We start from the raw sequence: 24,705 nt of genomic DNA, 5'->3' as shown, positions 1-24,705 counted from the left end.
GAAACATTCTGCCACTGTAACCCAGGAATGTGTGGAATCTGCAGGTGTGTCTTCAAACAGTCTATCATGGCCCATAGATTCTAATAGCCACATAGTCAGTGAGGGACTGTTTTTATATTAATTTTAAACACCCTCAGTCATTGATGCCTTGACTGTTATCACTGTATGGATTTTGACGGACAGCCATTCCAAAGTTAAGAATCAACACAAAAGTCCTCTCCACCTATCCCAGTAATTAGTCAACTTTTAGACTGTGTTTGTTGTCTACATAAGGGAAATTTAAAGGAAGAAGTATGTTTTTTCAAAGACAAGATGTCAAGAATTATAGTAGATACCATCTTAATGTCACTCAAGTAATGTACATTTTTCAATGACCATTTCACATTTCCATTTCATAAAACTCATTTAATATACAGTGTCAACCTTCTGCTAAATATACAGTGTCAACTCATTCTGACCGACCAACCCTTGTTAACAGCGTAGTGGTTAGAGAAGTGGACTCGTGAATTATAGATCCCGAGATCGTATCTCCTTGCAGGCGAAGTGAAGTACGCATTGTGAATTATTCCGTATTGCCGAAAACTTTGCTGGCTAAAACCTTTAACTTTATACGGATATATTGCGACTATTTCTGGCATGGTTAGTTATCGTCGCCTTTATTGATAGTTATTGTATAAATGTCATTCACAAATGAAAGAAAAAAGTATTTTGTTTTGTCATGAAAGAAAAAAATACGTTCTTATGCCAAGAAATTAAATTGCTTTGGCAAACTCGCTAGCAATTGCTCAATTCTTATGACTATTCCAGTAAGTTAGTAGATACCGGTAAAGTTTATTACTGGCTAATATGTGGTTAAAACGGCCAGTGGCAAAATAGGATTTGTTCAGGCTAGAGACAAGAGGCTATACTGACACAAAGCAAATGCATAGCTCCATGGTGTAGTGGTTAATGACACAGCCTTTCATGTGGGTGACATGGGTTTGAATCTCCAGGTGGTGACATTTTCTATTACGGGTCAGCTGAACTAGGCTTGCCTGGTTTCTTGTTTATAGTTCTCAAAGAAATCTTTTAATTTAGCCAGAGTTAAGGAGTGTTCAGTTAAAGGAAAAGTGTGCTGTTTTTGATCCTGTTTTTAATCCATTCTTTTTTGGAATTCATAGTTTTGAGAGTCTACGATTTTTTGAAAGGAAGACTCTCCCGGCTACAATGAAAGTGAACGGGGGAACGGATATAGCATGCAAAATGATATGATACATTTGGTTTTTCAAAACAGGAAGGCCAGGGTATATTGATATAGGTCTCCGTATGATCTCCGAAAACAATTTGTGCACATTTCTGCAACAATGCTCAGGTAGGCGGTACGTGTCAAAGTAAAATCCCTATGAATGACAGGACCCAAAATTTCCCAGCAGAACATTGCGCTAAGCATCACACCGCTACCGCCGACTTGCCTCCTTCCCATAGTGCATCCGGGTGCCATGTGTTTTCCAGGTAAACAACGCACACGCACCAGGCCACCCACCTGATATAAAAGGAAACGTGATTCACCTTCTTCTATTGCTCCATGGTCCAGTTTTGAAGCTGACATGCCCATTGTAGGGGTCATTATGGGCACCCTGACTGGTCTGCGGCTACGCAGCCCAATACGCAACAAACTGCGACGCACTGTGTGTTCTGACACCTTTCTATCAGTACCAGCATTAACTTTTTCAGCAATTTGAGCTACAGTAGCTCATTTGTTGAACTGGACGACACGGGCCAGCCTTCGCACCTCATGCACATCAATGAGCCTTGGCCGCCCATGACCCTGTCACCGGTTCACTGCTTTTTCTGTCTTGGACGACTTTTGATAGGTACTGTAGACTGGGAACACCCCACAAGGTCTGCGGTTTTGGAGATGCTCTGACCCAGTCGTCTAGCCATCACAATTTGGCTCTTGTCAAAGTCCCTCGGATCCTTAATACTTTTTTCCTTCTTCTAACACATCAACTTTGAGGACAGAATATTCACTTGCTGTCTAATATATCCTATCCACTGGCAGGTGCCATGATGATGAGATTATTAGTGTTATTCACTTCACTTCAGTGGTCATAACGTTATGGCAGATCAGTGTATATAGTATGTAAATATCATATCATCAGAATATTGATTCATACCAGAGATTTGCATCTGATAGAAGAGATGGGAGCTGATAGCAATTGCTGTTTATATAAAAATGATGCAACGCAAATGTTTTTTATGAATAAACCTTTTAATAAATGCCTATCAAAATATTACTATAAATGTCATTATCATCTTTTCATGAAGATACTTGGTGACTTGATAAAGTAAGCAAGTATAAACATAAAAGCATAAAATAATTTAGTTGATATATTTATGGTTACATAAATATATTAATACAGTACTTGCGCTAGTTTGTTGACTGGCTTCTTGGGTGTCCACTTTAAATGTGACCTATAATGTGAACAATTCAATTGAAAAACAAACTGATATCTTCGAGGAGTTAAAATGAAAAATAAAAATCTTGCAATAACCTGGTTGCATAAGTGTGCACACCCTCTTATAACTAGGGATGTGGCTTTGTTCCGAATTAACCACATTCAAACACATGTTGAATAGAAGTCATTACACACCTGCCATCATTTAAAGTGACTGATTAATCACAAATAAAGTTCAGCTGTTCTAGTAGGATCTTCCTGACATTCTCTTAGTTGCATCTCAGAGCAAAAGCCATGGTTCGCACAGAGCTTCCAAAGCATCAAAAGGATCTCATTGTTCAAAGATATCAGTCAGGAGAAAGGTACAAAAGAAGGATTAGATATACCATGGAACACAGTGAAGACAGTCATCATCAAGTGGAGAAAAGATGGCATAACAGAGACATTACCAAGAACTGGACATCCCTCCACATTTGATGAAAAGACGAGAAGAAAACTGGTCAGGGAGGCTTCCAAGAGGCCTACAGCAACATTAAAGGAACTGCAGGAATTTCTGGCAAGTACTGGCTGTGTGCTACACGTGACAACAATCTTCCGTATTCTTCATATGAATGGGCTATGGGGAAGGGTGGTAAGACGGAAGCCTTTTCTTACAAAGAAAAACATCCAAGCCCGGCTGAAGTTTGCAAAAACAAACATCAAGTCTCCCAAAAGCACATGGGAAAATGTGTTATGGTCTGATGAAACCAAGGGTGAACTTTTTGGCCATAGTTCCAAAAGGTATGTTTGGTGCAAAAACAACACTGCACATCAGCCAAAGAACACCATACCCACAGTGAAGCATGGTGGTGGCAGCATCATGCTTTGGGGCTGTTTTTCTTCAGCTGGAACCGGGGCCTTAGTCAGGGTGGAAGGAATTATGAACAGTTCCAAATACCAGGCAATTTTGGCAAAACCTTCAGGCGTCCGTTAGAAAGCTGAAGATGAAGAGGTAGTTCACCTTTCAGCACGACAACGACCCAAATCACACATCCAAATCCACAAAAGCATGGCTTCACCAGAAGAAGATTAACATTTTAGAATGGCCCACCCAGAGCCCAGACCTGAATCCAATTGAACATCTTTGGGGTGATCTGAAGTGGGCTGTGCACAGGAGATGTCCTCGCAATCTGACAGATTTGGAGCACTTTTGCTCAAGAGTAGGCAAATATTGCAACGTCAAGTTGTGCCATGCTAATAGACTCCTACCCAAAAAGACTGAGTGCTGTAATAAAAACAAAAGGTGCTTCAACAAAGTATTAGCTTAAGGGTGTGCACACTTATGCAACCAGATTATTGTAAGTTTTTTCAGTTTTCTTTTCAATTGAATTGTTGATGTTATAGGACACATTAAAGGTGATTTATCTTTGTCTCATTCTTTTACATCACAAGATCCTGGCATTTTAACAGGGGTGTGTAGACTTTTTATATGCACTGTATGTCCATTCCTATAAAGCTGTCTTTGAAAACGTTGTAAACTGATTATACTAAATATATTTTAAGAGCTTTTTAGCTTTCTGCTATTACTCTAATTCAACTGTAGTGCCAGGTGGAAGTGAAGATGAAACACTACACCCTTTTGGATAAAAACGCTGTTGACACCTCTAAAACCCCTGGCCTTTTCCCCTGACACAGATCCATAGGAGTTCCTGAAATGCAGCCCTGGTAGCTAATTCACACATACACAAACCACCACATGCTCGATGCACAAATTATGTTTGCGCGTGTACACGTACATACAAACACACACACACACACAGAGACACACCTCTAGTGTAAAGGCAGTCACTGCTTCAGATGTGTAATACCTCAGAGGCTTCATTAGGCCTTTGCATCAACCACGGTAGCTGCAGACACGCAAACAGGCAAACAAACAGACCGGCAGACAGAAAGTCAAACAGACAGACAGACAAAAAGAAAGACAAAAATAATGTCCAGATGCAGAAAGTACATTCTATCTAGACATATCATATCTAGTTTTGCCCAAACAAATAACTAGACTTACATCAGCCTAAACATGAACACCACAGGTAACTACCATAAGGATGTGAATGACTTGAGAGACAAGGCAAGAAGGACCATCCACCCCACCAAAAAAAACATTTGATAATTACTTTCTGGGTTAAAATCCAAAACGAAACCATTCCCTTTCATGGCTGTGAGGTCTTGGGTATACTAACCAACCAATTAAATGAGTTAAACATCTAATTGAGACTCATGGGACTATAAGCGCTAATCATCAAAATCCAGATTAAATGTTTCACCCACTGAAGGACAGCAACTCTCAAACCATCCATAACAAAGCATTCATCTACAGAGAGAGAAACCTAGAGAGGAACCTGCTAAATCAACTAGTTTTGAGGCTCTATTCACAAACCCAAACAGACCCCACAGGAATGCAACACATACCCAACCAAATCATGAGAAAACAAAAACAAAAAATGCTACATTGTCCCCTTAACAAGACATCTGAATACTGTGACGAGCCAAAAATAAAGAAAATCCTTGCCTACCTACACACTCAGTGAGCAAGGCCTTGATATCTAGAGAAGCCACCACAGGCAGACCTGTGTCTCAACACCCACTAACAGAGGTGGAAACAGAGCTGCCAAATGTATGACCACATTTAAGCAACACGTTTTCCACTGATCATACAGACCCACAACACATTTGAAATCAAATCAAACAGTGAGAAACTCCCATATTTGTTGTTTGCGAAATACAGTCAATGTCCAATCACAGCAGCCGCATTTGTGACCCATTGCCATGAGGAGAGAATAACCAGCGGGCACATACAACAGTGTGAACACAACCCGTATCCACGTCGATTTACCTCCCTTGCTGTTCTCACACGCAACCACTTGCACATTTCCACATGATTGTACATAGCCTATAACATAACACTGACAATTTCTTCATTCGTTTTCAAATTTGCATAATATTTACATCAAATTGTAATTTTCATTTATTTTATGTTCGTTTCCCACTTGCTTCGGCGATGTAAAAATGGCACCCCACGCCAAAAAATCCTTTCAAATGAACATTTAATTGACGGACAGAGAGACAGATTGATAGACAGAAAGGCAGCCAGACAAAAACACACAGACACTGTACCTATTCATGCAAGGGGAGAAGAAAAAACAACAAGGACATTTTACCCAGTGCTTTTAACAGGGGTGAGTGTGGGAGATAGTCATCCCAGGAGGCAGCCTGTAGTTATGTACTTGGATATGTGTCAGAGAGAGAGAGAGAGAGACAACGAGAGGGAAAAAGACAGGGACAGCGAGGGAGAGAGAGAGCGATAAAAACAGATAGAGATGAAGGGGGAATGAGAGGAAGACAGAGCCCTCTGTACAGGTAGACCAATGGGACTGTGCTTAGTCAGCGAGCCCTGTGCAGGCAGGAGAATCCCTCTGAAGCCTCTGCATCCTAAACCAGCCATCAGCGGGCGTGGGGTACGCAGAACGCCTTGTGATAATGCCACAGTGCCGTTTGAGGAGATGAGGGGAACATATGCCAGGCGCTGTGGAAAGTGCCACAGGCATGAAAGCAAAGGTTCTCGGGGCACAGGTGGACTGCAAGGCCGGGCCGCCGGACCACAATGTTTCACGCGCGGCGTCCGGGTCCCACTTCCTTCCAGCTGGTGGGTTGCCGTGGACGCGGCCTAAACTCAGTCATTTCCCACAGCACTCCAGGAGCAGGATGGAATGTTGCCTTTGACAACCCTGTTAGGGAAAGCTGTCTCACGCGGCGACCCAAACAAATATATAATGCCCTTTTCAGCACAGCCCCGCGCTTAATAGTAATGGTATAGTTTGGAAGGGGGCGGGTTTACATCTCTCCAGAGGTCTGTCAGATGAAATATGACACTGTAATTTTGTTTCTCATTTGGCTATCCCTCGGCGGTGACTGGACCTGCCACTCAGCGGTCGTTGCCTGCTTCTGTGGCCCTCAACACTGCTCTCCAAATATCACCTGTCACCGGCAGCCCCCGCTCCAAACACACACACGCGCCACTGAGGGATGAAAAACACACTACCACGGCAGCAAAAGAGCCCTTTTTGGGGGTTGTATTAATTTCCGAGCATGATCCTGGCAAGTGCCTACCTCGTTTAAAGATCACAAGTGGCCCCAGCGGAAAGTTATTAGCGCCCCTGGGCTTGTGCTTCCAGCCTTGTGTACCACATTCACGCCTCTTAAATCCCATATATGTGAGGAAATGGGCCTTTCTCATGCCTAATGGCTGGCTGGGCGGGGATCTGCGGGGTCGAGTTTCCATCTGGGCTACAGCTCCACACAGGGCTGAACGGGGAGCAGTGTGTCCGGGTGGTTTGTCTGGCTGCTCAGAGATCCATGGGGAGGGGGAAGCTGACGGGGGGAAGCTGACGGGGGGAAGCTGAGTGGCAGATGAATTCTGACAGCTCCTTTGACAACCTGTTCAACCCACAGGCCGTCTGAAAGGCTGCTGTAGCCTCCCTCTTGCACCCCAACCCCCCCAACCCTGTCACAATAGCGCCGGGTAGATTGCTGCTGTTGCTTTTACCAGATTCGCGCTAGTGAGCAGGTGCTGGGAATCCCATCCAATCACAGTCAATCTTCTTTAAACAGATCTTCTCTATAAGCAGCACAACCGGGGCCTCTGAGTTCCATCAGCCAATGACCCAATGAGTCTCTAATGCAATCAAGCCAATCCCGTCTCATCCAGGGGGAGACATGTCAGCCAGGGACACCGGGGGACAGTGTGCACTGACGCACCTGGCGCGGGTGTCAAATCCCCATGATGCACTGCTTTAGCAGTACAGGTCAACTCCAAACAAGGTAGGTGATGTAGGTAGCTAGGGCCTACAGATATCAATAGATGTCAGTAGAGACAGATGTCCATCTCCACACTTAACCCCCTGCAGTGAATCACCCATCTACATCCACACAGAGGAGATAACAAGCAGGAAAATGCAGGAGGAATACATGTGAATTCTCCTGCGGGTGTTTAAACACTGGAAACGTTTGCCACACCACTGGGCAAATGAAGGTCAGACGGAATATTAAACAATATCTGACTGGGCTTTTTCCGGTCTGGATGTCTAGCGGTCTGTCTGGCTGGCTGTGTGTCTGTCTGGCTGTGTGTCTGCCTGTCTGGCAGTGTGTCTGTCTGGCTGTGTGTCTATCTGGATGTGTGTCTCTCTGGATGTGTGTCTATCTGGCTGCTTGTCTGTCTGGCAGTGTGTCTATCTAGCTGTGTGTCTATCTGGCAGTGTGTCTGTCTGGATGTGTGTCTGTCTGGCTGTGTGTCTATCTGGATGTGTGTCTATCTGGCTATGTGTCTGTCTGGCAGTTTGTCTGTCTGGATGTGTGTCTGTCTGGATGTGTGTCTATCTGGCTGTGTGTCTGTCTGGCTGTGTGTCTCACTGGCTGTTTGTCTGTCTGGCAGTGTGTCTGTCTGGATATGTGTCTATGTGGCTGTGTGTCTCTCTGGCTGTGTGTCTGTCTGGCTGTGTGTCTCACTGGCTGTGTGTATGTCTGGCAGTGTGTCTGTCTGGCCCTGCAGCAGCAGGTTGAGGACCAGTTCATTTCCACTGTGCTCCTCTGTCTCAGGCCTAACTACAAGTGACGGCAGGGAGATTAAACACTCTGAGTCGTGCCTTGCCTGCTGCAGAGGAGAGCTCCTTACACCAGCCCAGCTCAGACCAACACTGATAATGGAGCTGTGTCTGACTGGACTGGTCTGAAGGGAGGAATCCAATCCAAGCTCAATGGGGAGTTTAGGCCACATACCGAAGGCACATATTTGTCTGTTGATGACACGCACTGAGAATGGAGTGGAATTAGCTGCTGTGATATGTCTAAGGAAGACACTGTATGATGTGTCCATATCAAAGCCAGGATTAAAAGGATTTTTAATTTTGTAACGTTGAAATAACAAAACCTTCAAAAGGTTTTTTACATTTTACTTTGAAACTAAAATATATGCATGATATATATCTGAATATATATATATATATATATATATATATATATATATATATATATATGTGTGTGAGTGTGTGTGTGTGTGTGTGAGTGTGTGTGTTTAAATCCAGTAGTATGCTGCTGTTTTCATCTGATGCATTATAGCGAACAATAACATTTAGAAATCCAAACAAAGATTTCCTCCAGTGTTTCCCGTATTTTCTGGTTGACAAGATGGATGTAAATGTTGCTGTTTGTGTTCAGTGGGGGAGGAAGCTCGGCCATGCACTAATAGATATCAGCCCTGTTTTTATTTGGTACGCCTGAAAAACTCAAACGCTGTTATTAAATGTAAGCGCTTGGGCAGGTATGCTAAATTAGCTAATATGGAGTCCTGGATGCAGCCGTTATGGACAGTCACGCACTGTTGTTTTTTTCTGCCATTTACAAAATCTCAATGCACAACGAAATGTCAGCCATGATATTAGATTACCGGAGCACCAGAACAAATTTCCTGTCACAAACCAAGGCATCCTTTTTCATTCTTTTATCGTTGCGTTTCTTTCATCTGCTTCCTCACGGGAAGTCGGTGTGGTTGGAGGAACCCAGAAGCTTTTTTCTTGGTCAGTCCTTCTGTTCATCTACAATAGCCTTCCTTCTCTCTCAGAGTCTCAGAGCGTGAGCTCTAGTCCTTGTCCTGGTAAGGATGTGGGTAAATATGTCTAGACAGTTAAAAAGGTCAGGCCCCTCCCTCCACCCAACCTAGTGACCCTTCAAACTCTTCAGCAGACCCATCAGCTCAGTTGAAGTGTGAGGTGGGTAGGGCCTGTTCCACACACACACACACACACACACACACACACACACACACAGACAGCTCAGTGGCAGCGAGCAGGTTTATATCCCTGTCGTCATCCTGCTGGTAGTACAGTATCTGGCTCCCACCCAGCAGGACATGGGAACTGGGGCAGAGGAAGGCATAAAGGGTTGATTGTGGCTACCCACTGGCTCGAAAACACACTGCAGGCTGGACCGGATCAAACCAAACCCTTGCACAGCACTGGGCCGGGCCCCCAGAACACATCCACCTCACCACACCACAGAACACATTGCAGGCCGGGGGGGAACAAATCGGACAGGAGTTGTTTCAGCTTAGCCAAATAAGGGCACTTTGTTTTGAGACACACTCCAAGCCGATTACAATAAACCAATGACTAAGCATAAGCCAGCCCAGATATTGAGGCCCTTCCATTGTGGTTAGGGCCTGTCTTTTGGCCTGGCCTCTGGGTGTTCTTATGTCAGCCCCTAATTCAATATGACGGATACCTGCTATGGGTTCCCTAGTTTAATCAAGGTCTCCTTCCAGCTAGATAAGTGTTCAACAATGACATGGAATACAAGAATGATTTTTAAAAAATGACGATGCAGAGCTCCTACATAATATGTTTATATATCAGGAGGGTTCATTTGAACACATACTCACCTCTACACACTTCCACTGGATACAGACAAAGAGTGTCCGTCGCCCTCACACTTTTACAATGGAGGCCAATGGAGCAGAATGTTCTATTTCGAGAAAGCCATTTTAACTGAATTTAAATGGATCTAAATTAGTATTTTCTTATTTTAAGTACTTTGCAACAGTGAATCCGAAGGAACATCACACCCTTAAAATGTCTTATTTCTGGAGGAAAAAAACGATTTCAGAAGAAATAGGGAATTGTTGTCTGTACATTTGGCTGCCTCATACTGGGCCTTCTGTGAACCGCGTCATTGGCACATTTAATAGACCAGGACAGTATATGAAGCCCTCCACAGAAGTGACAGTAGAAATGTGCTGCCACAGAACTGAGAAGAGAGATCTTATGGCTGTCAGTCACACACAGGTACTGCATGAGAATCAGTCTTCACACAGGACTACAGTACTCCAGGCCCATTCATCTGGCTGTCAGCAGGACTTCACCAGGACCCATTCAGTGTGGCTAACACCCCAGTACTCTGTAGGGTGGGCCTCTCTGAAGTTTAGCTGCTTTGGACATGTGCACTTTACTAATGATGAAAGGTGGTAGAGAGTGATGGGTACCGTAGCTGTCAGAGCCTCTTCATATATACCACCCTGACACAGAGGCAGAGAGGAGAGAACAGGAGGAGAGGGAGGGAGAGGCATAAAGAAGGAGGTTGAGGGAGAAAGAGAGAACTGATAGAGCTAGGGGGAGACAGAGAGTAAAACAAAGAGAGAGAGAGAGAGAGAAGGTGGAGAGTTAAAGGGTGAGAGAAAAAGAGATAGAGAGCGAGAGGAGAGAGAGATGGAGATAGAGATGTTGCTGTGACCTCGTGTGACCACACCACCTGTTTCCCTTCCTGATCCCCACAACAACCGCCACCTCCACCGTCTATCTGCCCACATCCTGCTAATTGGCCTGTGTTGCCTGGACCCGGACACACACAGAGCAGCACCCAACCACCATTACCCAGGCAGCCGTCCAGGCCCTGTGCTGACCTGGTTTCTGATGGAGCCTCCCCCTCCTCCGTCCCCACTCAGGTATTATGTGATGTGTACGTGTACACCTCACACCTCAGACCAACCGCTCATGCACCTCTGTGGAGAAGACAGAAAATGAATGGGTGCTCCTTCTCGGGGTGACTCCTTAGAGCGGCGCGTGAGCGGAGAGTGTAGCGGGGCGCGCGGCACAGATATGTTGTCCCGTACATGCTGGGTTGAATGGGACGGAGATTACCGACAGGACACACGAGCCACACCCCCCAATAACGCCTAGGCTTACTACTCTGATTCCCTCCCTGACTGTAACACACACAACACACACACATATATACACACACGCACGCACACACCCACACACACACAGCAACTCTCTCAATCACACTGATTTGTTTGTCTCCTCACAAGTGTTTCAGGATTCCTTAAGTAGATGGGGGGGGGGGGGACTTTGTATAATCAAGTCAATCAAGTCATTCAATCAAGTGTAAATTTGTGTTGAGTTTCAGTCACGATGATTACATCCAAGCCCGCTCTGAATATGTACATGCTACGCCACTCTGCCGGTCTCAGCCACGGCTTCACTAGTACTTCCTCTCACCTTTATTTGGAATAACATTTCAGATATTGCAGGGGCCTGGGCAGCGCTCCCTTACCCAGGAACTAAATTACCATTGACCATAATCACTGTGGAACTACATATCGTTGGGGAGTTTTACAGCCCCAATAAAGGTTTTACAAAACTCTGATTGACTTGACCGGCTGTTTACATTTGAAAGAGTACCAGATGATGACATCACGAACAGGGACGCTCAAAAGACAGTTATTGAGGTGAAGCCGTGGGCCGCTATTGTAGGTGCAGCATCCAGAAGCTGACCTGGAGCTGAAATCGAATATGGCACAGCTAGTGTATAAGGGGACAGTGGGCAGGTGAAGGGACGGCGGGGGGTAATTCTGCCAATCCCCTGCAGTGTGTCTGCAGTTTATTAGAATTTCCCCTTCAATCACAATGGACAGGAAGGTTGGATCACTGGTAGAAACAGCAGAAGAAGACAGGGACATGGACAGAGACTGGGGCCGAACCGTCTCGCAAAACCAGTCTTCTACTGCCAAACTATACAATGAAATAATTCCCCTTACCTTCCCAAACTGTTCAAAATACTGCTTCACGTCTTCGACTACTGTGTTGGCTGACAATCCTCCCACGAATATTTTCTTTGTTCTTGTGACCATCTGGAGAGAGAAAGGGAGAGAGGAAAGAGACGGGTGATCAGGCTTCAAACGCATCACAACACCTTTAATGTGAGCCCAAACATAAGATCAGCCGTCGACTGGCCCCTCGATAAGGGATGAAAGGGAGCGAGAGAGAGAGGGAGAGACAGAGCAGAGAATAAAAGAGACAAGGGGCCTCTATTCGCATGGTAAGGCTGAGTTTTAGGTTTTGTGTATAAGTGGATAGACTTCTACAGCCTACTCTCTCAGCACTACCGAATCAGAGCTGCAGACACTCTGAAGGCATTCTCTACCCTGCAAAACAGCCAAGAATGTCTAGCATGTGTAGCTGTCAGAGGTGATATTTATTATTGTATCTAACAATGTCATTACAGATTGCACTTTAGCAACCACCACTTTCTCTAATCAAAACATACTTTGTTTCAGCCGGGCACAACACAGCACGTGGCACAATCAAAGCCTTCATTTAATGGTTTTAAACACCACTGAAATGTTTGTATTTGCCCCACAGTCCATTCAGGTACTTTATGTCTACACCCAAATACTCAAGGAAGTCACAAAGAAATAAATAATGTATTCTTTTTTCTTTTTTTTTCAAAACACAATTAGCTTGTGCTGGAGGAACAGAATCAGAGTGCATTAAAGCAGCAATTAATTCCAAAACAGAACATTAAAAAAACACACACACAAGGAGTTAGAAAGAGGGAGAACTAGTCCCAATAAGACACACAGAGATAGAACACCGTTTCCCTCCTGGGACAAGGAACCATTCCACCCTCATTACTCACAACAACCTATTACTGACATGTAGAGAGAAATGATGCCACTAATTTACACGGCACTTACATACGGCTCGCACGAGCACACACTCATTCCCTTCCACCCTTTTGGGTCATTTGCGTGGGAACTCATCCCATTGGTGTGAATCCCAGTCACATTGTGGCAGCAGGCTGCAGTTCCGTAGGTGGGCGGGGTAATGTAGCTACACCTCCCGCGCCACCCCCCCCCCCCACGCCCTGAACCTCCAGGGTTATCAGCCCTGCCGTCGCTGACGGCAACCAGCGCTACGGTAGCGGGTGATAAAAGGCTGTGTGGGTATTTATCAACATCACTCACTTTTATCACTGGCGATCTCGGTAATAGAAACACAAGCCAGTGTTCATCTCTCCTACATCTTTTACAGCTGTTTCACCTGCTTTCCTTGATAGATAATCTGACTGTCTTCCACAGCCATTGTAAGTCATTTTCATGGGCTCCCCCCGCCTGTCTGTAACCAGTTAAGTTTTTAGCGCTGTCTTTATACTTTCTGACAGGGCTGGCCAACGGCTGATGGGATTTCTCAAGCCCTGGAACAACGCAATTACTTTTCCTATTTCTCTCTCCATGGTGACAACAGACAACAGGCCTCTCTCGCTTCTCGCTCCTCTCTAGGGAAATGGCTGCAGAGTGTTTGGTGTTTCCACCAGTGACTGAGGAGTGTGTGTGTGTGTGTGTGCATGTTTTTGAGTGTCTGTGTGCCGTGCGTGTGTACGCGTGCTTGCGTGTTAGTCAGATCAAACACTCAAGTTGTAAAAAAATGAAATAACCCAAGAACTCGGCACGCTCGGAGAAGGGAAGTGTCTGGGACCAGACCCTGGTGCTGAGAGGACAGAAACCCTGCATCAACCAGGCCTGTGTTCCTCTGTCCACGGGGCTCACTGTTAATACAACCAGCATGTTGCAGTCAATCTACACACTAACCAAGGACAGAGAGGAGACACAGCCTCAACTTCTCCCTGACTCAACATACAGCAGGCCAAGTTGAGGACACTGGCTGGCTGGCTGGCTGAATACCTCGTCCAAGGACACATTCCCCTGGTATTATCAAAGTCACTTGACGCTGAATGCATTACCAGCAATGATCTATTGTGTGATTAGCTCATTTCAAAAGGACCAATCCTAATCTAACAAGCCGAGAACCCAGCTGAGACAGGGGCTGATTGGTGAAAGGGACTACCCAGCATTTGTGTGCGTGCGTGTGACTGCGTGCATCTGCGCACACGCGTGCATGAGCACATACTCCATTGTCTCCTCCCAACCAGTCAGTGTGGTGATGGAGAGATGGAGGTGATGGAGAGAAGTGCAGCTCCCTGTAATAATGTGTTTTAACAGGAGAATGGGAGGCCGTACGGATCAGAGCCTGCAGTTAATACGGCAGCCTCATGCTATTTGTGTATTATTTGAGGAGTTCTATTTTGGCTCTGAACAGCCAGAAGGGAGGCAGGGTAGAAGAGCAGGACTGCTATAATATGAGTGTTATGAAGATGTACACAGAATAGATAAGCACGAGCAATTATTACCTCAGACCGTACAAAGAAAGTGTACAGCAGTGGAAACCCACGACGACAGCGCTAAGAGCAGACAGAAGAATAGAATGCAGTTCTTAAGCTTCTTTTAGATCATGACCTGTTGCACTTACAGAATGAAGTATTGCTGATAGGTTTCCTCAGTATTTTTGAGACAGTGAAGAAGTGAAGGACACCGATTGAGAATGTTTCCCGCAGAACACGCAAGTTAACACGTAAAAAAACAAACGATGTCGAGAGGAAAGAGGGCCAAATCCCCTGTAGCAGAGGAGATGAGCGCCTCCTCCTCCCTGAAGGCTAGTCCGCCCCCTCTCCCCAAGGACCCTGGAGACTCAGGAGTGTTCTGCTCTCACAGAGCCGTCGTCCCATGGGTCCATATATTGATCTTTCAGTCTCCTCCATGGAGGACTGCCTCTCTACCAAGCCAGGGGTTTAACCCTCCCCTTCCCAGAACGGACACACACCTGTCAATCACTGGGAGATCACCTGGAGTCCCAGTGTTCACCACGACATCCCTCTCTCCGCAGCTGACTCTCTAAACTGCAACTCAGACGCCCTTATCAAAGTGAACTAAGTGAACTTCAGTCAGCAGTGAAAAGCGTGTGCCGGCAGCCAGGCTTCGTAAGCTGAATGGCTCCATCCAGAGCACAGCTGCAGTAGCAGCAGGCCTCCGAGGAGGTCTGACAGTGTCTACCCCTCATCCTCTCCATCAAACCCTCAGGGCCCAGGCTTAGCATCAACAGCACCACTTGATTCTGCCATCCTCCTGATTAACTGCAAAAACATTTGTTGACAACTGATTTTCAGCCCAGTAACTTTGGCACTCGTCTAAAAATAAGGCCACTTGTCTGACAACAAGCAATCGAGGTTAAAGTGTTGGCTTGATAAGAAAGCGAACCCCCCCAATCCTTAAACACAGTCTTGTGTACCCGGCATTATGATTTACAAAGCTAGCTGATTACAGCACCACAACAACCCGGTAATGGAGACCCCCATGCCTGCTGAGACCCCCGGACCTCCCCCCACTACCACCCCAGTGTCAAAGATGACATATCCTGCTCTGATTACAGGCCATGGTGCCTTATCACTGCCCAATGCCACTCAAGGCTATAGCCCAGAAACATTGAGAGGGGAAGGAATTGCCCCCATAAGTGGCTCGTCATTCCTCATGACAAGAGATAGCTGAAGAAAAGCCGAAAGCAGTTGAGCTCCTATTCATCTAATGGTAACAGGAGGATATAATTAGTTGCATGGGGAGAGATGCCGACTGGCCTTGTTGATGAGCGAGCGGGCGAGAGCACAGAGAGCATCGGTCAGAGCAGTGTAGACCTGATCAAAGCCCTCTGCCATGGGCACAGATACATTCTGATACACCGTGGCCTGACCAGGTAAAGCTTACATCTGTTCTATTCATCACCAGCACTGACCAGAAATTAAAGGCAAACAGAGGAATATAGTACTACATGAGCTACTACTAGAGCTTTGTTTAACATTCAAGTGCTTTTATGAAATATATAATACACACTGTATACCTTAGAGAGTAATGGTGAAAGAGAGGGAAAAAAACTGTGAATGAGTGAAAGGAAGAAGGAACTGTGCTATAGTTTATAGTCTACGTGTTGAATTTTACTGTTCTGTTGCTACTGCTCTGTAGCTACATTTCGGTACTAGTGTTCAGTGGTAGTGTTAGGTACAATTGTTCTGTAGTTAGCATTATGTTCTAGTGTTGTTGGCTAGTGGTCTGTAGGTGGTGTTCTGTACTACAGTCCTGTGCTAATTTTCTGTTGCAAGTGTTTTGTGCTAGTGTTCTATGGCTAATGTTTTGTAGCTAGAGTTCAGTGCCAGTGTTTTGTAGCCAGTGTGCCGTGTCAGTGCTTTGTAGCTAGTGTTTTGAAGCTAGTGTTCTAGGCTAGTGTTTTATAGCTAGTGTCCCTTGCTAATATTTTATAGCTAGTGTTCTGTGCTAGTGATGTGTAGCATGTGTTCTGTGCTAGCGTTGTACTTATTGTTTTGTAGTTGGAGAGGTGAGGATGAAGAGGGAGCATTGGGCCTCTCTTCTCTCTCCTCCTGCCCTTTAAAGAACTGGTCCAATCTCAGCTCTAGTGTGCATAAATAGATGGCTAATTGCTAATTACAATACAATTAGGGCTGAGGAGATGAGAGAGGGAAAGATGCTTAGTGCAAATGCGGAGTGACAGGCCCAAGCACTCTAGCCCAGGATTACACCAGCCATTTGCACAAGGACAGCAAACAAGTGCTGCTACAGGGAGGACAGAGAGGCTGAGACGAGGGAGAGAGAGAGAGGCTGTCAAGCACAGAGCGCAGGCTAATGAAAGGCCCGGCTCCAACTAGCAAAGACCTTTTCAAGCCCCGATGCAATCAGCAATCTGATGCTAAACCTTCAGGGCAGCCACCTCCTGCATCAGGCTACAACGCTGCACCTCTACCAAGTCATTCAGCAGGCTGGCTGACTGTTCCAAAACGCGCTTTAGAATAAGCGGGGCAGGGGGTGGGGCGGGGGGGGGGGGCTGAGGATGTGAACTGCTGTTGTTCACAAAGGGAAAGCGATGAGAGCAGGCAGGGAGCAAGCGGGGCAAAGACTGAGGGTGACACTGTGATGTAGTGCTGTGGAGAGGCTGCTCTGAGGGTGACACTGTGATGTAGTGCCGTGGAGAGGCCGCTCTGTGTAGATGTTGTGTATGAACATAGTGAGGTATGGCGCGGATCTCATTTTATCTGACGGATTAGCTGTACCCCACACTCAGCCTATACAGTTATGAAGATTGATAGGAGCAGCTTACGGCTGATGATAGAGCCCAGGAGACGCATGGGCCCACACTCAACCAGAACCTTTTCACTGCATTCCAATGAGCCCCTCCTGTGTTCATCAGCGCCATGCTGCAGATTAACGTTATCCCAATAACAGGCAAATAAGACAAAGTGGACCGATCCACAATGGCTAAGAGCTGTCCTGAAATATGAATGCTAAGCTAATTACATACTCTCTTATGGCCAAATCTGGAGTACTTGAGCATGCAGAGTTATAAGCATTTAACAAATGACCTGAACAATGATGCTAGGAGCAGTTTTCAATAATGACTGGGTATCTCTCTGCAACCCTGTTGCCTTTACAGAGAGCACAAGAAGAACACTTTGCATATTATTGGTCCTTTTTAATTAACCCTTTGATTGTGCTATTCAAAAATATATATATAAAGAGACAGGCTTAAAGGACTGAGAGCTAGGCTAAAAGAGCTATTTCAGCCACACTGTCCTGGGCCTCTCAACCTCCCTAACCCTGCCGTGTCAGAAGCATTAACAGTATCTGGGATGTTGTCAGACAGCCAGGCCGTGGGAGCAGCAGAACCAGGCTGTGGGTTTGGACAGAACTGTCTGCAAAACTGTTCTGGCCATCACACTGCCTGATTTCCCTGAATGGCACAACACATATTAGAATAACCTGCCTGGATCGGGTGGGGGGGGGGGGACTGACCCCTGATTTAATTGGTATAATGTTCCACTGGACTTCTGTCCCTCACCGTAAACAGCCCATCAATCTGTCCCGCTCCTCAGTCTACCTGTGAGGGGGAAGGAGGGGGGAGCTGGGAGAGCGTCTGTAATAAATCAGGGGATTTGATTTGTGCTCGTTAAGTGCTTACACAACTTCACACAAGCCCCACAAAGTCTCGGAGAAATAGGAGCTATTGTGCAAACACAGAAACAGTAACTTCCATGACAGTTTGCTGCAAGGTTTCAGTTAAAACACTGACTTAAAACCATAATGTCTGGGTGCAGGAAAGCATGATGGTATCATGTTAACATACTGTAACAACATACGGTGCCTGTGGCTGTGGAACATAAACGCTGCTGGAACATCAGACCAGGAGTTTCACCGTGTGACCCCTTGACTTGTTCAGGGCTGTGGGAGGACATCCCTCACATGACACGGATACCACAGGACATTTATTTCCCAAACAACCCTGCTGCCTTACCACTGTTGCTAAGGAGTAGCGGAAGAAAAGAAAAAACAAGCAGGGGATTAACTTCCAATTACGACAATGGTTCTTGTGACACCTCCCTCATCCACCCCCCCAGCCCAGGATGGAGCAGTGCAGCGTGGCGACAACTACTACAGCTGCACTGCCTCTGGGGGCCCAGGACAGACAAGCAACAACAGCAGGAGTAGAGGAGCTGGAGAGAAGAGGAGAAAAAAGACAGAGGGGGAGAAGAGCCAGAGCCAGGGAAACAGCTTCCACATCTCCAACTCTCACTCCACCTCTCTCTCTCCCATTCCCTACCTCCTTTAATGATCTACCCCCCCCCACCTTCGTTCTCTCCTTCCGTCTCTGTCTTTCTCCACCCCGACCCAGATCATTCAGAATCGTAGCGACACAGTGTGCAGTGAGATGTTGAGGTAATGTCTACAGTCCTTCCACTCCATAGCCTCCCAACCAGGGGACCCAGGTAGATCTCTAAGGCCACGCCTATTCTGAGTCAGCAGACGTTCCCATTTCCTTCCACTTACACAGACAAGAGACAATGATGAACACGGCTGAGAGAAAAGCTCTCAAAGAGAGGGGTAATGTTAAGTACCTATAATTTAAATGCCATCATAAAGAACTGTTGACTTTTATGCAACTAACCATTTTGAAGAACAAGATAAATCATTTTTACAGTAGGAATCTATTCCCCTCCATTACGGGAACAGTCTGGCTATTTTTACAGCAGTCGTATTTTACATTAACAGTCCACTGTCCTCCAAAGCCTCTTATCTCCTTATTGTTCCACTACTATCACTGTACGTTGAACATGGCGAGGTGTTAAAGTAACCCCAGAAGAGGGTTGCAGTCCACTTAATTGATATGATTAACGTTCACCACTTAAGTGTGTGCGTGTGTGTGGGTGTGTGTGTTTGTGTGTGCGCGTGCGCGCGTGCATGCGCATATGTGTGCAACTTCAAAATGACTTAAACCCAGGTTTTTCTTATCCTCTCAGAAAGAGGAGGATTGGGAGAGCATATAAAATCACTCCCGTATTTGGTCATGCTTCAAAGGGCCTCCAGAAACGAGTGAAATAATTCACAGCTCTTAGCATGCTCAGTAGAGCTCAGCAAAATGAATGGCCTTATTCTCAATGCTCAGTAATGGCTTAGAGGCAATCCTGACCACAGCGCTTGCCCAAAACTACGACACACAAGTCCAGTGGCACAGTGGATTAGCAGCAGTTATACTGCCTGAAGCCTGATGCTCATTACACAACTGATTCAACTGGCTGTGTGTTATTCAAGGGAAGCAGACAACAGAGGTATTTTTCTTTCCAACAAGGAAGTCAAAATATAGTGGGTGTTATTTTATGAATGCATTTTTATTTTTACCATGGGAATGTGTATGATGGGATTTCTATGAGGAAAAACTAACATAGTTGAGCTGGGACAATACATATACCTCAGTGAAATCACCTCAATAGTCAGAACAAAATACCCCATTAGTGAGGTATTCCCACTTCAGAAAATATCATCTTTGAGGCTCTATAAAGCTACAAGGCTTTGTGTTGTCCTCGATGTGCTAAGCACCTTCTGACTGGAGGTGATGGGAGGCCTAACGGTGGTGTTGAAGCCACTTGGGGGTGGAAAATAAAATCTGGCTTTTGTGCGATAGAAGATATTTTGTTTTCTCATCTTTGGAATTAGAAAAACAGCTTGTGGCTAGTTGAAGCCTCAGCTGCAATGAAAATAGGCCCTCACTGCCTCGCTCCCCGCCAATCCACTTCACATCCCTAAATCTCCCATCTCTCCCATCTCTGCCCTTGAGCACCAGCAAAAACAAACACAACACTTCTCTTTTCCTCGCTCGACTGTGTTTATTCCTTCCCTTCATTTTTCCCTCTGAGGAAGAATATTCTTCTAAAATATTCAGTGACGTTAATGTCCCGTGCAATATTACGATGTCTCCTTTGATAAACCCTAATCCTTACCTGCATGCTATATCAACATCAGTTTAGGGGAGTAGAGAGAGATTAAAAAATGAAAAAAAGTTTATAATGTATAAAGCAATAACATGAGAAAAATAACACTAGAGAGAGCAGTGAGCTCCCAGGCATGGCTCAGTCTGAGCATGTGTAGGTCCAGTTGCACTGTGGGTAAATGAGCTATTCTCCACAAACCAGCTCCCTGACCGCACCCCAAGGACACCATCAACCACACCCTGCCGGCTCCTACGACCACTACCTTTTATTATCCACCCAGTACTTGCTTATTAACAGGACTGACCCCAATGCTTCTGCCGTCAGTTGTCTCAACAGGGATGCCAACGAACCTGTCTATTGTGTGTTGAGCAAAACAAGCTGCCTCACCTCTCGCCTACTGGGACTCAAGCCTGCACTACGTTCCAAAGAGCCAGACTAATAAACAGTAGCTTACAGGCTTGCAGATTCAGAGTAGCCTCCAGCCCTTCTCTAAACCACAATGCTGGAAACGGCAGCCTTTAAGTCTCTAAACCTCTATAACGGCCTAAAGCAGGCTCTAGTCCTTTCTAAACTTCTATACTGGACAATAACAGCCTCTAGTCCTTTCCAAAGCTCTATACTGGACAACAACAGCCTCTAGTCCTTTCTAAAGCTCTATACTGGACCACATCAGCCTATAGTCCTTTCTAAAGCTCTATACTGAACCACAGCAGCCTCTAGTCCTTTCCAAAGCTCTATACTGGACCACAGCAGCCTCTGGTCCTTTCTAAAGCTCTATACTGGACCACAGCAGCCTCTAGTCCTTTCTAAAACTCTATAATGGACCACAGCAGCCTCTAGTCCTTTCTAAGGTTCTATACTGGATCACAGCAGCCTCTAGTCCTTTCAAAAGCTCTATACTGGACCATAGCAGCCTCTAGTCCTTTCTAAAGCTCTACACTGGACCACAGCAGCATCTAGTCCTTTCTAAATCTCTATACTGGACCACAGCAGCCTCTAGTAGTCCTTTCTAAAGCTCTATACTGGACCATATCAGCCTCTAGTCCTTTCTAAAGCTCTACACTGGACCATGGCACCCTCTAGTCCACTCTTATCCTCTAAGCAGGACCACAGAGGCCTCCAGTCCTCTCTAAATCTTTTGACTAGACCATAGGAGCCTCCAGTCCTCTCTAAATCTTTAAACTAAACCATAGCAGTCTCTAGTCCTCTCTAAACCTTTAGACTAGACCATAGCATCTACAGGAAAGATAATAATTACTTGTTGGTTAGCTAAAATCTACAGTATTAATTCAGTAATCTTAGTATTCTACTGATAGAATGACATTGCTATAATTTCAATGCAAATGTATCATAACATCCCACTTAAGGATGATATTGCCACTATTAAAGATGAACACGTAACAAGTAGTGGCCAAATATCATCAACACTGGGCTGAGAGATGTCGTTGACAGCTCATGTTGCCCACTCCAAGGACCAAACACTGGGTTAGCTAGTTCAGTCACACCTAACAAACCACAAACTCTGCAAATGTTCCTAAACTAATTTCACATCTGTCCCAAAGTGAAATAATCAGAGAGAGAGAGAGAAAAAAAAGACATTAATTGAATGCTGAAAAAAGACCAAGTCAAACAGAGCGCTCAGCTCGAGCTCTTTAATGAATAAAGTGAGGGAGTCATGTGAGCTGCTAGGTTTACAGTGTCAACAGCGCGTAGCGCTGCCGTACTCAGATAACGCTTGTTCAAACCCATTTGGAGTGCGGCTGCTACCACCTCCCTGTGGCATAAACCAACATGGCTAATGGCTGCCATTACAGAACAGCTAGGCCCCTCTCTCCTCACTCTCAGTCTTGGATTACTGCTCTCTATAATTATACTAGGGGTGAATGAGTTGGAAATGGAGATTTGAAGTGGCACGGGTGCAATATTTGGTCGAATGATTTGAGAAGCTTCCAACGTGGTATCCCTCAGTCTGTGGTAAAGGGAGAGCGCTGCGCGGGCCAACTCATCACACACCCATGAACTGAGGAGAATTACCCGTCGTCTGTAACACACAGACACCAACACGCATCAACTCGACCTGCATGTCCACAGTCAGTCGGTCGGCGTGCCAGCTGAGGGGAGGCTCACACTGGGTACGGAGGGGAGGCTCACACTGGGTACGAAGGGGAGGCTCACACTAGACTGCCGGAGGAAACCAGCTCAGACACTGAGTGCATTCGGTTCTACATGAAAACCTCTTTTTTGTTCATGAGCAGATCCTCTTTTGTTCTGCATAAATGCCAATTACCTAATTCTCTCTAGCATGCAAATCAGATTAAATGAGGGCACGGCAGATCGCCCATACAGCTCCGCTCCGCGCAGCCAGCCTGCCTGCCTAACCCTCCCTCCCTAACTCCCTCCCTTGCAAGCCAAAAGAAGGGAGCCTTTTGGGACAACTCGCTACCTACCGCACATTAAACAATTTAATCAGCCTGTTATTCACTATTCGACAAACTAATTTGTCTTTTTCTCCATCTGAAACTCCACAATAGTAAAATGACAATGATAATCATTTACACAAAAAACCTACGGCCACACATTCGTTTCACTGCCAAGGGCTAGCTGAGATTCATGTCAAAATGATGTCATTCTTCCCAATACAATCACATTTATCATTGTGATATCATTGTTTTTTTCCTCACACGATCAAATTAATCACACTGTTTTACGAGCAGGAAGCATCAAAACGAGCATCTCTGGACCCCTCACAGCCGCCTTCCTGTCGGCATTGTCATGAGGGTCAGTATATTAGCAGTACATACAGTAGACAGGAACCGTTGGGTGTGACAGACACAGAGATGTTTCTGTGTCTATAGAGTCAGAGCGGTGGGACCCAGAGAAGACAGTGAGAGCAGTAGTGAGACCAGTCTTTACCTGGGGGGGAGTGGAGACCTGGAGGGGCCAAAACCCACACACAGCACCTTGGCTACAGTACAGTACACACAGTGAGTGCTAGCACTGCCAAAGCCTTTCAGTTAGCTGCAGCTAGCTCACTACTTCTCTCGCTCTTTGGAAAAGTAGAAACAGGGCTGGCGTGCTGATGGAGGAGATCACTAAAAAGGGCAGGCAGTGCATAAAAGCCAGAACTGCACAGACAAGCACCCCTGCCCCAATGCCTTACATCCCTGTCTGCCTCTATTTGCCTCTTTCTCTCTCTCTTCCCCTCCCTCACTCTCCAGACGATTCCTGACTAGCCCCAGAACATGTCCCAATCTGAACCGATAGAGGAATGGAAAGATTGAAGAAGGAACGGCGAGAAAAATGGAAGGAGGCGAAAAGGATGTTGTGACTGCAATATATTCCGCCAATGTTGTCAGGTAGTGTCAGAGCTGATGCTGATGTGCTTTCCGGGCCCAAGCCTGGCAGCTAACAATTAATGTTATACTTTAGCAACAAGGCACAAGGGGGTAGAGTATATGGTCTCAGAGCTGTTCCTAGGCAGGGTGCATTTCAGGAGACCATATACCAAATGCATGATATCATCACTTTTTACTGTTTTAATAGCATTGGTAACAAATTTATAGGAGCCTCGTGGGTTTGTGATGTATTGCTAGTATACCACACCCCCTCGTGCCATATTGCTTACATACACAACAGTTTTCAGCTTACATATAGGCTACCACGGCTTAATCAGCATTAAGGTTTATACAGAAACATTCCACAAACCCCTGAGATGCTGTAATGCTATTATAAAACGTTATGTGATGTCATGGCTTTCGGCCAATTAGCATTCAGGATTTCAACCACCTGGTTTATAATTAACATTATAATTAAGGAATAAGGCAAGAGGGGCTGTGGTATATGGCCAATATACCTGGACAACATGCTTATCCGTGGTATACTGGCAACATAGCACAACCCCAGAGATGCTTTATTGCCATTATAAACCGATTACCAATGCAATTTGTCTCATACAGTGGGGGGAACAAGTATTTGATACACTGCCGATTATGCAGGTTTTATTACTTACAAAGCATGTAGAGGTCTGTAACTTTTTTGTATGATTTTTTAATAATTTATTTATGACATAAGTATTTGATCACCTACCAACCAGTAAGAATTCCGGCTCTCACAGACCTGTTAGTTTTTTCTTTTCCTGTTCTCCACTCATAACCTGGATTAACTGCACCAGTTTGAACTTGTTACCTGTATAAAAGACACCTGTCCACACACTCAATCAAACAGTCTCCAACCTCTCCACAAT

General features: G+C 45.5%; 1 protein-coding gene across 7 annotated transcripts in view; it reads right to left on the bottom strand.

The window, feature by feature from the left end:
* Nucleotides 1–24,705, bottom strand: part of LOC105028669 (RNA-binding protein Musashi homolog 2) — a 235,808-nt gene that overhangs the window by 150,124 nt on the left and 60,979 nt on the right. For all 7 annotated transcript variants that reach the window (XM_010901558.3, XM_010901559.3, XM_020048298.2 and 4 more), the window contains exon 6: nucleotides 12,061–12,153. In XM_010901558.3, the coding sequence (XP_010899860.1) occupies nucleotides 12,061–12,153 (93 nt within the window). The remainder of the gene's footprint in view (nucleotides 1–12,060; nucleotides 12,154–24,705) is intronic.

The sequence above is a fragment of the Esox lucius genome, chromosome 7 (assembly GCF_011004845.1).
Source record: "Esox lucius isolate fEsoLuc1 chromosome 7, fEsoLuc1.pri, whole genome shotgun sequence".
Lineage (NCBI taxonomy): Eukaryota > Metazoa > Chordata > Actinopteri > Esociformes > Esocidae > Esox > Esox lucius.
The sequence above is the reverse complement of the archived record's forward strand: the minus strand, read 5'-3'. Positions and strand labels throughout refer to the sequence as shown.